Below are 14172 nucleotides of genomic sequence, written 5' to 3'. Positions count from 1 at the left end.
CCCCATGCTTCCCACTTGCCAAGTGCTATTCTGAACACAACAACTCTATATTGTTTTATAGATGAATTAACCAAGACACAGAAAGGTTGTTAAGGAACTTGCCTCAGGCCACACAGTGAGTGAGTGATAGAGCCTGCATTTAGCTCAGGTGTCTGGCTGCAGAACCCACACCTATAACCACAACACTTGGCTGCCTCATTCCTGTGTGTCCCAGGAATATAACCCATAAGTAGATGTCACTTAGGGTCTACAATTCCTGCTCCTGGAGTGATAAAAAAGGATCACAACTCCATTCTAACTCTGCTGGTGTTTCCTTCCAGGCCTTGGTCAGAGGCAAACTTTCTGTGTCCATCCTCATTTTCAGCTTGGGGGTCCAGGACTGTTCAACAATGGATGGCGCCTATTCTCAGCTGAGGGCTGAGTGCTGTCCAGGATTTATCTGCCTCAGAAATGTGAAAACCTTGCCTGGCCTCTCTCCTCTGAAATTTCCACCTTGGTGCCTCAAAATGACTGAGGAAGGGTGTAGTGCAAAAAAGGGAGGTCCCCCTAATATTAGCAGGCCCTAAAACTGAAAGGGGTAAAGTTGGGGTGGTGCTGGTGCACATGGGTCTTGGAGTTGGCCAAAGAAGAGTGAGAACCCTGGCTCTGCCACTTCCTAATTCCTCTTTGAGCTGCACTGTTTCCTCTCTAAATTCCTGTCTGTCACTTCCCAATTCCTCTCTGTGAAATGGGCTGATCATTGTACTTTAAAAAATATATATTTTTTATTGATTTCAGAGGGGAAGGGAGAGGGAGAGAGAGAAACATCAACGATGAGAGAGAATCATTGATCGGCTGCCTCCTGCATGCCCCCTGCTGGGGATCGAGCCCGTAACCCGTGCATGTGCCCTAGACTGGAATTAAACCCAGGACCCTCCAGTCCATAGGCCAACATTCTATCCACTGAGCCAAACTGGCTAGGGCTGATCGTAGTTCTTTTAATTTCAAGAACTCCTGAGAGAAGTAAATGAGACTGCTAGTGCCGTGCCTGGCACACATCCTCATGGGAACTTCGTGCGGATTAAATGAGTACACCCATGTGAAAAGCCAACCACCAAATCAGTCTTATTCTTCTAGACTCTTCCTGGGTGACTTAACTTTAAGAACTTTATTTCTACTTAAAAAGTTCTATTTGCTGATTTTCTGCTGAGCACTAGACCTGATGGCTTCAGTGTTCCACAGGACTTTCCACTTGGAAGACTTAGGTTTGCTCACGTTCTGGACCTTTGTGTATATTTGATAGCTCTGCCTAAAAAGCCAGCTGTTATGAAAAAAAAAAAAAAAAAAAAAAAAAAAAGCCTTTTACTTGGTTTGTGTGCTTTGGGTGGCAAAGAATAGAGACTCATTAGGCCAGCGGTTCTCAACCTGTGGGTCGCGACCCCTTCGGAGGTCAAACGACCCTTTCACAGGGGTCGCCTAAGACCATCGGAAAACACATATATAATTACATTATGTTTTTGTGATTAATCACTATGCTTTAATTATGTTCAATTTGTAACAATGAAATTGGGGGTCACCACAACATGAGGAACTGTATTAAAGGGTCGCGGCATTAGGAAGGTTGAGAACCACTGCATTAGGCAGCCTCAAGTTAGAAAAGCTGCAGGAGGCCCTGAATGGGGCCAGGCCAGGCTGGAGTTCCAGCCCTTGACTAGCCTAGCTCTGTTGGCTGGGTTCTCTCTTCCTGCAGGTTCCTGGGCAGCCTCCCCCTGGGAGCAGGCCCCACTCCCGACTACCCAGCTGCCTCTAGGGGATAAGTTGGGTGACTGCATATGAACCCCAAGGTCTTAGGGTGGCTTCCCTTGGAGCACCTGGATCTCAGCCATTTTATGGTGGGGCCCTCAGTGGCACTAGCCTCTCTTCCGTGGAAGCTCATTCTGGAAGCTTTGGCTTTGTGTGCTCCTCCCCGCACCAGCTCAAACACCCTGGGCTTTGTGACGCCTCTCCACCTCATTAGTCATTTCCCTTTTGCTCCATCGCGTCTAAACACAACATACTGTAGTTATTGAAGTCCAGAGCTGGTTCTCTAACTAGGCTGTCCGCTGGCCGGGCAGGGAGTGTGTATTATTCACATTTGTGTCACCACCACCAAATGGGCCATCACTACGTTTGCTGAGTGAATGACACATGAGCATCTTCAGCACTTCTTTGTGGGGGTCATTCTCCTCAAGGGAGGTACAGGGGACTCTCACATGAATCAGGCCAGCAGGGTCTGGGGTGGCATTTTATTTTAAAAAATTTAAAGTAAATTAGTTGCTTTTATTTAGTTATTATTCTTTAAAATTAGTTGTTTTTAAAATAATATTTTTAGCCCAGCCAGTGTGGTTCAGTGGTTGTTGATCCATGAACCAGGAGTTCTGGATTCGATTCCTGGTCAGGGCACATGCCAAAATCAAACAGCCCCTATGAAAATGATGGAGGTAAACAGAATCACAGGCTGACCAACTGCATAGCCTCCACAATACTCTGGAATAATGAAGTGCTTAGCAAGAACCTTGCAAAGAGAATGAGTTTAGTAAATAATAACGGATAGAACTATAACAAAGGAGAAAAAATTAGCAATTAACTCATCTAAAGACACCCATCACTTAATATTAATATTTTGACACATTTCCTTCCAGACTTTTTTTTTCTTAAACAGGCACTAGTCTTATTTTTTAAAAGATACATTTTTATTGATTTCAGAGTGGAAGAGAGAGGGAGAGAGATAGAAACATCAATGATGAGAGTGTTACAGAAAACCAGAGAAGAACCAATCAATGCTTAGAGAGATGGAGATACATTTTTTTTATTACTCGCGGGCCCAGAGGAAAACGTCTCTCAAATTCTGGGCCCCGTCACACAGGAAGTTTCCTGTATTTACACCATTTTACCCTCTTTGTCTCCCAAATATGGGTTTTTTCCCCCGGTTTCCTTTGCAAGTTCTTAAAGGGCCCTATGTGCTGGGGCTTTGAGACCTCAACCAAAGGCTTGGCCTGGTGACAGCACTGATAACTTCGTCTGGGGAAGGTTTAATGGCCTCTCTGAAATGGGAGTAGTCTTATTTTCCTTATTATTTAAGCCAGCAAGCATTACAGAAGCCAAAATGCAGGGTTAAAATTTCAAACAGCAGTTTTTATATAAAATGGATGCTTCAAGAGAATCGTTGATTGGCTGCCTCCTGCATGCCCCCCACTGGGGATCAAGCCAACAACCTGGGCATGTGCCCTTGACCGGAATCGAACCCAGGACCCTTCAGTCCCCAGGTTGATGCTTTATCCACTGAGCCAAACCAGCTAGGGCTTCCTTCCTGTCTTTAGGAAATATTTCCAATACACGAAAAAAAAAAATCCAGAAGATAACAGATATCAAACTTCCAAGCCTGCTTTTAAAAAATACATAAAATGGTGAAGATTAGGTAGCTCTACCTCCCAAATCCTTAGGTATTTTATTCCCTATGTGTTATTTTTCTTTACACTATTAGGGTCACACCACATCATTTTCTGTCTTTAAAAATCCTATCTTGAGCATTTCCTCAATATACCAAATATGCCACATGGCTTTTCATGGCTGCATATTACATTGCATGACTGAAACATTAATTCCCTACTGTTGGGCATTTAGGCTATTTCCCAGCAAAAACATATCCGTACACGTCATCTTTCAAAGCACCTGATAATTCCCTTTGGATAAAGTCCTAGAAAGGCCAGAAGGTCAGAGACTGCCTGATGGTGAAGCTCTTTACGCCTACTTTTTGCTTTTTCCCCCCAAATAGATCGAAAGGAAGAATGGGAACAGGGAGAAGGTAGGTTAGGATTATTTTTATTTTTTACCTTTGAAAACGTTTTATTAAATTGTAACACACGCCGAGACCAGTTTGACTCAGTGGATAGAGCGTCGGCCTGCGGACTGAAAGGTCCCAGGTTCGATTCTGGTCAAGGGCATGTACCTGGGTTGCTGGCATATCCCCAGTAGGAGGTGTGCAGGGGGCAGCTGATCGATGTTTCTCTCTCATCGATGTTTCTCTCTATCTCTCTCCCTTCCTCTCTGTAAAAAAATCAATAAAAATAAAAATAAATAAATTGTAACACACGCATAAAAGTGGACGTAAGCGTACAGCTCCCTGAATCTGCAGCAGCGAACACACCGAGGACCCAGCACTCAGGTCATGAAACGGAACATTCCCCCAGCCCTGGGCCGCCTCACCGCCGGGGCATCACTACTCTCCGAGGGCAAAGGACCACGAAGGAGATGGCGCCTTTGGAACCGTAGTTTATGAATATTTTGGTATAACCTAGACCACGGGAACATAAGCTAAGTCCTGTCTGCAGAGGCTGGTCACGCTCAAGTCCGGCGGGGCGAAGAGCAGGCACAGGGCACAGACGGCGAAGGGGACGAGCACGGCCGCGATCCCTGGGAGGGGGGTGGGAGTGGGGGTGGGGGCGCCAGACTCCCGGTGTGCAGCGCGCGGTCCCGGCGTGCACCGCGGCGCTTGAAGGCGGCGGCGCGGTGTGTGGCGCGGTCGGCGGGAGCGAGGCGCTTGGCTTGCTGACGGCCGGAGGCGGCGGGGCGGGTCGGCATGGAAGTGTAAGTGACCCGGGGTCCGCCGAGGCCCACGGCGGGGGACGGCTGGGTGCTGGGAGCCGACAGGCGTGGGCTGGGCGACCTCGCGTACGGCCGGGCGGGGAGGGCCCAGAGCCGGGAGGCGGGGCAGAAGGAGACTGGCTCTGCTCCTCTGAACCGCCGCCCGCACTCCCATCCCGCGCCCGGCGTCCGGCGCCCGGCCGCGTGCCTTTGAGCGTGCCTGCTTCCCCCGCATTCTCTGCTGGCGTTCCCGAGTCCAGTGGTCATCCCGGCCCGGGGTCCGGGCCTGGAGTCCGCCCTGCAGGTTCCCGGGGGAGAGAAGGATACGCTCTGCCGGGGCCGCGGGCTCCTGGGAGCCCTGGCTCTGGAGGTGCTCTCCCGGGTGGGGAGGAGCGGGGAGCTCTTCGCCGGAAGGGGCGGGTTTCTGGGAAGGAGACGCGGAGGCCGAGTGTGTGCAGGGGGAGCAGCAGTCGTTCCAACTGTTGAACCCCACATGGCCTTCCCCGTGTTTGCTCGTTGTCCCGCAGGCAAATGGAAGTTTTTACGTGGCTGCTATTAAGTCATAGGCATCACCGACAGTGGGTTTGTCTTTGGCGCTGATCATCGAATGCTCACACTCTACGTTCTTTTGCCTCGTATTTAATGGTTATATGGACTGTTTTTCACACTTAAAAAAATACACGTACAACATGTGCATGTGCCTGAAGTGAAAGCTTCATGCAACTATACTTTACCCTCTGATACTGTCGGGTCCATCCTACTCAAAGAGAGGAGGCTTTGGCTAGAAATAAAGGACCACGATTTACTGAAGGTTTTTAGAGGTTGCTAACTGGAAAACCTAGAAGTTTTCCCAAGAAGGAAGAAACGTTGAATTCTTATAGTAAAAGTCAGATCCTTGAGAAGTCAGTCCTGCATTCTTAGCGCTGGGATGGGTCCTGCACTGTTACCCGGATGCCACGTGGCCCGCGGATGGTCCTGAGACCTGGGGGTAGTCGGAGGGTTATCTGCCGGTTCGATATATGTCCCAGCACTGATGTTCAAAAACGGGTGTCTGTCAAAGTATTGATGCAAGACTGGAAAGTTCCAAAGTTTAAGTTCTCAGTCTAGTTAAGACAAGAAAAAAAGAATCGTTTTTTCATGCCTCAGCCTTCATAATGTTAATAATTTAGCAGTTTGGTTAAAATTACGTCATTTTATTTTTTCCCTATCTTTACTCTTTCCTCAGTCTCTTCTCATATTTATTTAAACTCGCTGAATGTTGACCCACTGAATTGATTTTGCAATCCTCTGATGGAATTTAATCTGCCACTTGAAAAATATTCATATTACTCTAGCCTGAGCCATTGTGATCCGTTTCCCCTCTTTTTTTGTTGTTGTTATTAATTCTCACCGGAGAGTATTTTTTCATTGATTTTTTTTTTTTTTTTGAGGGAGTGGAAAAGTGAGGGGAAGACAGAGAAACATCAATATGAGAGAAACACATCGATTGGTTGCCTCCTGCACATGCCCTGGTTGGGGCCTAGGGTCGGGAGGAGCCTGCAACCAAGGTAGGTGCCCTTGACCAGAATCGAACCTGAGACCCTTTGGTCCGCAGGCCACGTTCTGTTCACAGAGCCAAACTGGCTCTGGCAGTTTCCCCCTGACTAACATTTCCTGTCGGCATACAAACCTGCATTAATTTGTCCCCGAATTCGTGTCCACCTACTGCTTCATTTCTGCTTCCTGTCACAACAAAACTTCTTAGAAATGTTGTTTATCCCCTCATTCCCTCATTCTGTTGGGCTTTCATCCTCACTAATCTACAGAAAGGGGTCTGGAAGATTCCCCGAGCACTCCATCTTGTCACTGAGACTACTTCTCAGTCTCCTTTCCTAGCTCCCCTTCCTTTCTTTGCTTCTAAATGTTAATGTCTTTTGGACACAGTACTGGGACTCCTTTTCTCCACACTCTCATTACCCATCTATATGCTGATGATTCCTTTTTCTTTCCTTATCCATCCACTAGCCTTCTTCCCTCACCCCTAAAGCCAGTCCATCAGCCAGTCCTGTTATTTCCACCTTCAGAATATATTTGAAATGCAGTTACTTTTCACCATCTCCACTGTTAAATTTTCTAGTTCACCATCTCTGGTCTGGACTAAGCAATAGCCTTTAGCTTTCACTCTTGCCTGTCCCAATTTTATTCTGTTCTCCACATAGCAGCCAGAGTGATCCTGTATAACCTCACATACTCACTAACCATTCTGTTGCCACTGTCCTCACCCCCCAAACACACACACCTTCCATTGGCAGTCACGTAGTTTCTGTAACCTTCCAAGCCCTTTCCTACCTCAGGACCTTTACATTGCTGTTTCCTTGGCCTGGTGTACTTTCCCCCTTGTCCAGCTTTCTTCTTATCCCTTTGATAGCTGACGTTGAATGCCCCTTTTTGATGTTGTGTTTCCTTTCATTCAATCCAAAATAATCCTCTTTTTTGTCTCTCATACCACTTGGTTTACTTTTCCCTCAGTTACCAGTTATAATAATCCTATATAATAAATCCTATATAACAAAAGGGCAATATGCAAATAGACCAAACAGCAGAACAACCGGAATGCCTGTGGCCCCTCGCCCTGGCTGGCCCTGCCCCCCAGTGGGCACCCCCACGCCTATTGGGGTCAGGGCCGGCCAGCAAACTGCCCATGGCCCCTCCCCCCAGCTGGCCCCGCCCCCGATTGGCCCTCCGCCCCACCGCCCCAGCCAGCCCTCCCCCAATGGCCCCCATCGAGGCTGGCTGGCTGGACTCCGCCAGTGCATGAATTCGTGCACTGGGCCTCTAGTCTATATATATATATAAAAGCCTAATATGCAAAGTGTCCCCTCTGGAGTTTGACCAACTGGGAGTTTGATCACTTGCTATAATACGTGCTGACCACCAGGGGGTGGTGAGGAACGAAGGAAGGTCCTGGCTGTCAGCCGGCAGCTGCTAGGGACCCTACCTGTGCATGAATATCGTGTACTGGGCCTCTAGTAGTTTTATGTTTGTTGACGTGTTTAATGCTGTGTCTCCCTCATGAGAGTGCAAGTCTATGAAGGCAGGGGCCAATGTCTATTCACTTAATGCTTAGCATGGCATCCGGCACAGAGTAGGCATTCAGCAAATTCTAGTTGACTGAAGTAATATGATAATACTTCATTAATTTAATAAATATAAATTAATTAGCTAGCTTCCTAATTACTAGGCATATCGATTTTCTGATTTTTCTAAGTGAAATTGTTTGACTCAAGGGTTTTTTCTCTTATAGCATCCTCTCTTCCCAAGGAGTCTTTGACTTATGAGGCTAATCAAGAATTTTGAAGCTAGCAGTTTATGGGAAAAGCTGAGTTTTTCTGAGGTAGACATGTGATTTGGGAATAGAAGGGCCCTTGAAATGGAAAGGTCTGAGGGCCTAGCTTCTAGTTCCTGTCTGGCCTCCAGCATGAGGTATGACTTCTGGCAGTGGGGTCTTTGGGATCTTCAGTAGAACCCTGAGTCTCTGAGAGGGCAAACATACTATACTTCTAGGACCTGGAGCAAGAAGACACGAATGGAAAACTCTGAGTTATTACTAATATTTTTTTTTTCAGTCACTGAGTAAATACCTACTGAGTGAATAATACATAACAGACACTAGAAATTTTTTTAAAGGTGAGGAATATTTATGCTTTTATTTGGTTGAATGACAGATGTTTTTCATTGTTAGAGAATTTAATGTCCCTCTCGTACTTGATAGAATTAATGGACAAAAATGCAGATTTGTGTTACAGTGTAAATCATTTGACCTGGTGGAGGTCTGTGGGACACTATATCCAGTTACTACACAATACACATTCTTTTTAGTGCACAGGGAATAGTCACAAAGATCTACAATTTTCTGGAACATCAAATAATTCCCAGTACATTTCAAAGAATTGAAATAATATACACTATGTTCTCTGATCACAAAGGAATTAAATAAGACATCAGTAACGATTAAATATCCATAAAATTGCTAACTACTTTTTTATTTTTATTGAATTTATTGGGGTGATATTGGTTAATAAAATTATATAGGTTTCAGGTGTACAATTCCATAATACATCATTTGTGTATTCTGTGTTCACCACCCCAAGTCAAGTCTCCTTCCACCCCCAGTTTGAATGATAGAATTTAAGAATAAAATCTTGAGCATCATTTGGAAACTTATTTTCTTCAGGTAAAAGGATACAGGAATTTCATAGCAAAATAAGTATTTATATATTATATATAAGTTATTTGCTCTTTGTTTGTTTAAGGCCTTGGGGTTATTTATATACCTGGAAAGCTTTGTGTTCACTCTTTTATTATTGAATTTATTATACATAGTTATGAAAATGGATGGTATTTATTTCTGTACCACCTTTTTGAGATAGTGTCAGAATTTCCTTCATTTTATAGCTGGAAATACTGAGGTTTAAAGAAGTTAGCTAATAATGTAGGTCCTATAACACTTCAGTAACAGGACTGGAAAGAGGATATTTGTTTGTTAGCTCCCAAGGCAATGCTACAGGTGAAATTGTTCATGGACTGCCACCCAGTTTTCTTGGACCAGACTTTAGTTTTCCAGAACATGGACTTACATTGATGACATAGGTTGAACATAAGAGAATTTGAGCAATTCCATTCGTCATTGCTTCCGTAAGAGTTAACGATGTGGCAATCAGTAGCATTGTTTGCATGGGCTTTTTGTGTGTGTTTCTAAGGAAAGTCTGCTAATAGATCATTTTGTTCTGTTTTCAGAATTTGGTTTTACAAAGTAGTTGTTTACATTCATTAAATTGACTCAGCAAGTTAAGCAAATTGTACAGGTTAAATTTCAAACAGCAAGTCAACTTCAGTCAGTTAATTCATTACTTAAGGAAATTATGTGACTGCCTGCCTGTAAGTATAGATTTAGACCATCTTTAAAATTCATTTGGAATATTTGCTTTAAACACCTGTAAATAAATTCAGTAATATTCTAAGTCTGATAAGAGAGTATGAAGTTTTCTGTAGATGGGCAGTTTCTAGAAGTCTCTATGCTTGTGAACATATTACATAATACTGAAATGTTAACTATGGAGTAGACAATTCCTGCTCAGTAGGGATCAACAGCTTATAAATATGTTTGACAGGTTTGCGAATTGATGGATTCTAGTTACCCTAAAAAATATTGGGGCAAAATGCATTTTATGTCCTCAGTTATAAGTTATATTAATGTCTTTTTTTAACCTTATGAAATTCTTTAATTTTACATTTCCACTTTTCTCAACATGTTAACTTGAAAAATTTCAAACCCATAGAACAGTTGCAAAAAGAGCAACACAATCACTTTTATATTCTTTACATAGTCAGCATTTGTTAACATTTTGATACATTTACTTTATCTCTATTATGTGAGCACTAGAGGCCCAGTGCACGAAATTCGTGCACTGGGTTGGGTATGTGTGTGTGTGTGTGTGTGTGTATGTGTGTGTCTGTCCCTTAGCCTGGCCTGCGCTCTCTTGCAGTCCGGGACCACTTGCTCCTTACTGCCCGCCTGCTCGTTGCTCCTTACTGCTCAGCTCGCTTCTCTTTAGCACTGCTGTGGAGGCGGGAGAGGCTCCTGCTACCACCGCTGTGCTTGCCAGCCGTGAGTCCGGCTCTGGCTGAGTGGTGCTTCCCCTGTGGGAGCGTGCTGATCACCAGGGGGCAGTTCCTACATTGAGTGTCTGTCTTCTGGTGGTCAGTGTGCGTCATAGCGACTGGTTGTTCTGCCGGTCATTCCACCGTTCAGTCATTTTGCATATTAGGCTTTTATTATATAGGATGTTTTCTCTTTCCTTCCCTCTCTCCCTCCTCATTCTCTTATGTAAATATAATACCATTATCATATGCAGGGAATTGAGCACTGATATAATTACTATTATTAAAATACAACCTATATGCCTGGCTGCGGTGGCTCAGTGGTTTAGTGTTGACCTCTGAAGCAGGAGGTCATGACTCGATTCCCGGTCAGGGCACATGCCTGGATTGTGGGTTCGATCCCCAGTGTGGGGTGTGCAGGAGGCAACCGATCAGTGATTCTCATAATTGATGTTTCTATCTCTTTTTCCCTCTCCCTTCCTCTCTGAAGTCAATAAAAATATATTTAAAAAATATATAGTCTCTATTCACATTTCTCTAGTTGTCCCAATAATGTTTGTTTTAGCTGTATTTTTTTTTTAAATCGAACCTGGGACCCTTCAGTCTGCAGGCTGATGCTCTATCCACTAAGCCAAACCAGCTAGGGCTAGCTGTTTTTTAAAAACCAATTTAATATCCAGTCAAGAATCACACATTGTGTTTTGTTGTCATGTTTCTTTAATCTTCTTTAAAAACAGTTTCCTAGCCTTTTTTGTGTGATATTGGTATTGTGACAAATGGCACTGATGTTTAAAACTTTTAGAAATATATATATTTTTACTGATTTTAGAGAGGAAGGGAGAGAGGGAGAGAGAAACAGAAACATCAATGATGAGAGAGAATCATTAATCATTGATTGGCTGCCTCCTGCACGCCCCACACTGGGGATGAAGCCTGCACCCCAGGAATGTGCCCTAACCGGAAATTGAATGTGACCCCCTGGTTTATAGGTTGATGCTCAACCACTGAGCCACACCAGCCTATTGTTTTGAAGTCTATTCCTCAGTTTGGATTTGTTTAAATATATCTTCATGGCTAGATTCAACTTAAACATTTTTTGACAGGATTGCTATAGAGATGTGTCTTTCTCAGTGTATCACATCATCGTTATTGGTGCTGTTAAATAGGACAGCTTGGTTAAGTTGATATTTGTTAAATCTCACTATATCCTCTTCCCTACAACTTGCCACTTAGTGGTGGTTACAATAACTTCTTCAGGAAAAAAAACAATACCTTAAAAATTTTTCTTGGTACTTAGTTCATTTAGACTTCATAAAAGGTAGATATTATACACTCATTGACAATTTATTGAATAAAGGAATGCTTAACATATGTTAGCATTTACTCTATTAGTTGAGTTTAAAAACATTATCTTACTAGTAAAAGAATTGAGTAAATCAGCTTCTGCCAGCTAGAGTCTGCAGGATACAGTACCTGTGTAAGCATCCATTGTGCTACTGGTACCAAAACCAGAGGTTCATTAAAAAAACATGAGAGAGGGTTTCTGTCCTTTGTATATTGGTTCTAGAATAGGCTGATGATGTTTTTGGATTCTTGCATTACAATATTGATTTGGGTAATGAGGCAATAACTTGAAAGAGCCAGGAACAGATTTCCCAGGGCATAGACTATTTTGCATAACAGGAGGGGCCATGATTTGGAAATGAAGTTGTAACAGTGGCACCTAGGATGGATCCATTACCCTTGAGGGAAAATAACAGTTGTATTTTTCCCCAGTCCAGTTTGTTCCAGGCAGGGATGTCTTAGTTGCTGTGTATTTTAGGGCACACAGGGATTAGTAACTCAATTTCAAGCAAAGATAGGGCTGACTTCCTGACTAAGTAGGCAATGATGACATATGATTTGATTTGTCATTTTCAATTTTAAAAGAACCATATCGCATATCCTGATTATGCATTGTCCTTCCTGTGTTCCATTCCTTTTAAATCTGATATTCTTTGTGACCTCAATGCAGTAGTGGTCATTTAGGCCAAGCAGCACTTTGTGAAGTCTCAGCTATTTGTTGAATGACTAGTAGCATTTGGTAAGCTTCACATGCTCATTTGATTACAGTGCTGACATCACTGTGCCGATGACCAAGGCCTAAGTCAGATCCTTGTGTTAACTGCCGACTAGTTTTACTTATTGACTGGGGAAATCACCCATTTGTTTGACCCGTGTTTTTGAAATTTTGTATCATCATTTTCATTATATAGCCTCACTCCTGGCTTAAGAACTTACAGTAGTTTTTGTTGCACATTATGTCAAGCCCAAACTCCTTCCTGAAGTTTTAGGATTCTGCATTACTGGTTTTCATTTGTACAGTCCAGTCTTACTTTTTCACAATTCCATAATTATTGTCCACTTCAGTTAAGCTTACTACTGTGTGACCTTGAGCAAGTTTTTTTTTTTTTTTTTTTTTTTATGTTTTATTGATTTTTTACAGAGAGGAAGGGAGAGAGATAGAGAGTTAGAAACATCGATGAGAGAGAAACATCGATCAGCTGCCTCCTGCACATCTCCTACTGGGGATGTGCCCGCAACCCAGGTACATGCCCTTGACCGGAATCGAACCTGGGACCTTTCAGTCCGCAGGCCGACGCTCTATCCACTGAGCCAAACCGGTTTCGGCAACAAGTTTTAAAATCTTTGAGCCTCAGTTGAATCTATAAAGGAGAAATAATAGCTCCTATATATCACAGGGTTTTTAATGAGAATTAAGTGAAATAACATTTGTATTTTTAAAATAATAACCTCCACTTAGGGAGATCTTAATAAGTACCAGAAGTATGCTATACTTCTAAAATTTGTTGTCTCTGCTTCTTATCGTAGCTTTATGGGGTAGGATGAAGTGGTGGTGGTGGTGGTGGTAGCACAGGTAGTGGTGATAATAGATGGCAGCATGAGGTACCTCTGTTCCAGGTACTTTACATATTTCTATTTAGTCCTGTTAAACAATCTTATGGGGTTGGTACTATAATTGCTATTTTATAGATGAGGAAATTTAAGCACAGAGAGGTTCAATAACGTGCCTAAGTTTGTAATGTACATAGTAAATGTACAGTGGAGCTGCACTTTTAGGTACCAGTTTATGCCCATTTTTTTTTTTTTTTTGGTCTATTTGTTTTAGATGAGGAAGCTTAGAGGGGTTGATTAACTCACTAAAACTCATATACCTTATAAGTAGCTGGGCCATAATATGAACCCAAATTTGTCTGATTTTAAAACTGTGTTTATAATTATTATACTAGACTTTCTTTAGATTATCAAAAACAATAAATAGTTTCTATTGTATCATAGAATGGATCAATTTAATGCAAGTCACATTGCTGTGCTCATTCATAAATGAAAGATGACTTTTTGCCTTGGCTGTTACACAAGGGTGCCAGGCTTTTGACCTCTGCTTGACACATGAACTGTAGAAGATGAACATCTTTGTTGTAGTTTTGTCGATATCTTTCAAGATCTCTGACATTGCTGGAATTCCCAGTGGTGATGCTAGTGTTAAGGATCCCATTTCTGGCGATTCAGCAGGAGGACTTGGGCTGCCCAAGATGTCAATAGCTGATGGAAGGCAGATGGTACTGGGAAGAGGCCGTGGCTGTGGGATGAGAAGCACCGTTTCTCCAGATGATTTTAGCACCCTCACACTGTTTATTGATCCTACCTCCAGTGTTCTTCCTGTAACTAACTCCCCCCTGATGTTTGATTTCTCTTAACTTTTGCCTACATAGACTAGGGATAAGAGTATTTTAATCCCCTACCTGTGTGATGGATGTGTGGTATACAGTGGCTGTAAAAAGGAAGGTATGCTCTAAAATTGTCCATTATCAACTAAACCAAGGGCATTTCTCCAAAAAACTGTAGTCCCTAAATTCCTGAACTGGACTA

At 43.2% G+C, this 14172-nt stretch overlaps 1 protein-coding gene across 1 annotated transcript in view; it reads left to right on the top strand.

Annotated features, from left to right (window-relative positions):
- Positions 1-4505: 4505 nt before the first annotated feature.
- The window catches only part of CRCP (CGRP receptor component), a 35464-nt gene continuing 25797 nt past the window's right edge, over positions 4506-14172 (top strand). The window contains exon 1 of the mRNA XM_081090330.1: positions 4506-4605. Coding sequence (XP_080946456.1) covers positions 4598-4605 — 8 coding nt within the window. The 5' untranslated portion in view covers positions 4506-4597. The remainder of the gene's footprint in view (positions 4606-14172) is intronic.

The sequence above is a fragment of the Myotis nattereri genome (genome assembly GCF_964212035.1).
Source record: "Myotis nattereri genome assembly, chromosome: 4".
NCBI classification, from domain to species: Eukaryota; Metazoa; Chordata; class Mammalia; order Chiroptera; family Vespertilionidae; genus Myotis; species Myotis nattereri.
The sequence above is the reverse complement of the archived record's forward strand: the minus strand, read 5'-3'. Positions and strand labels throughout refer to the sequence as shown.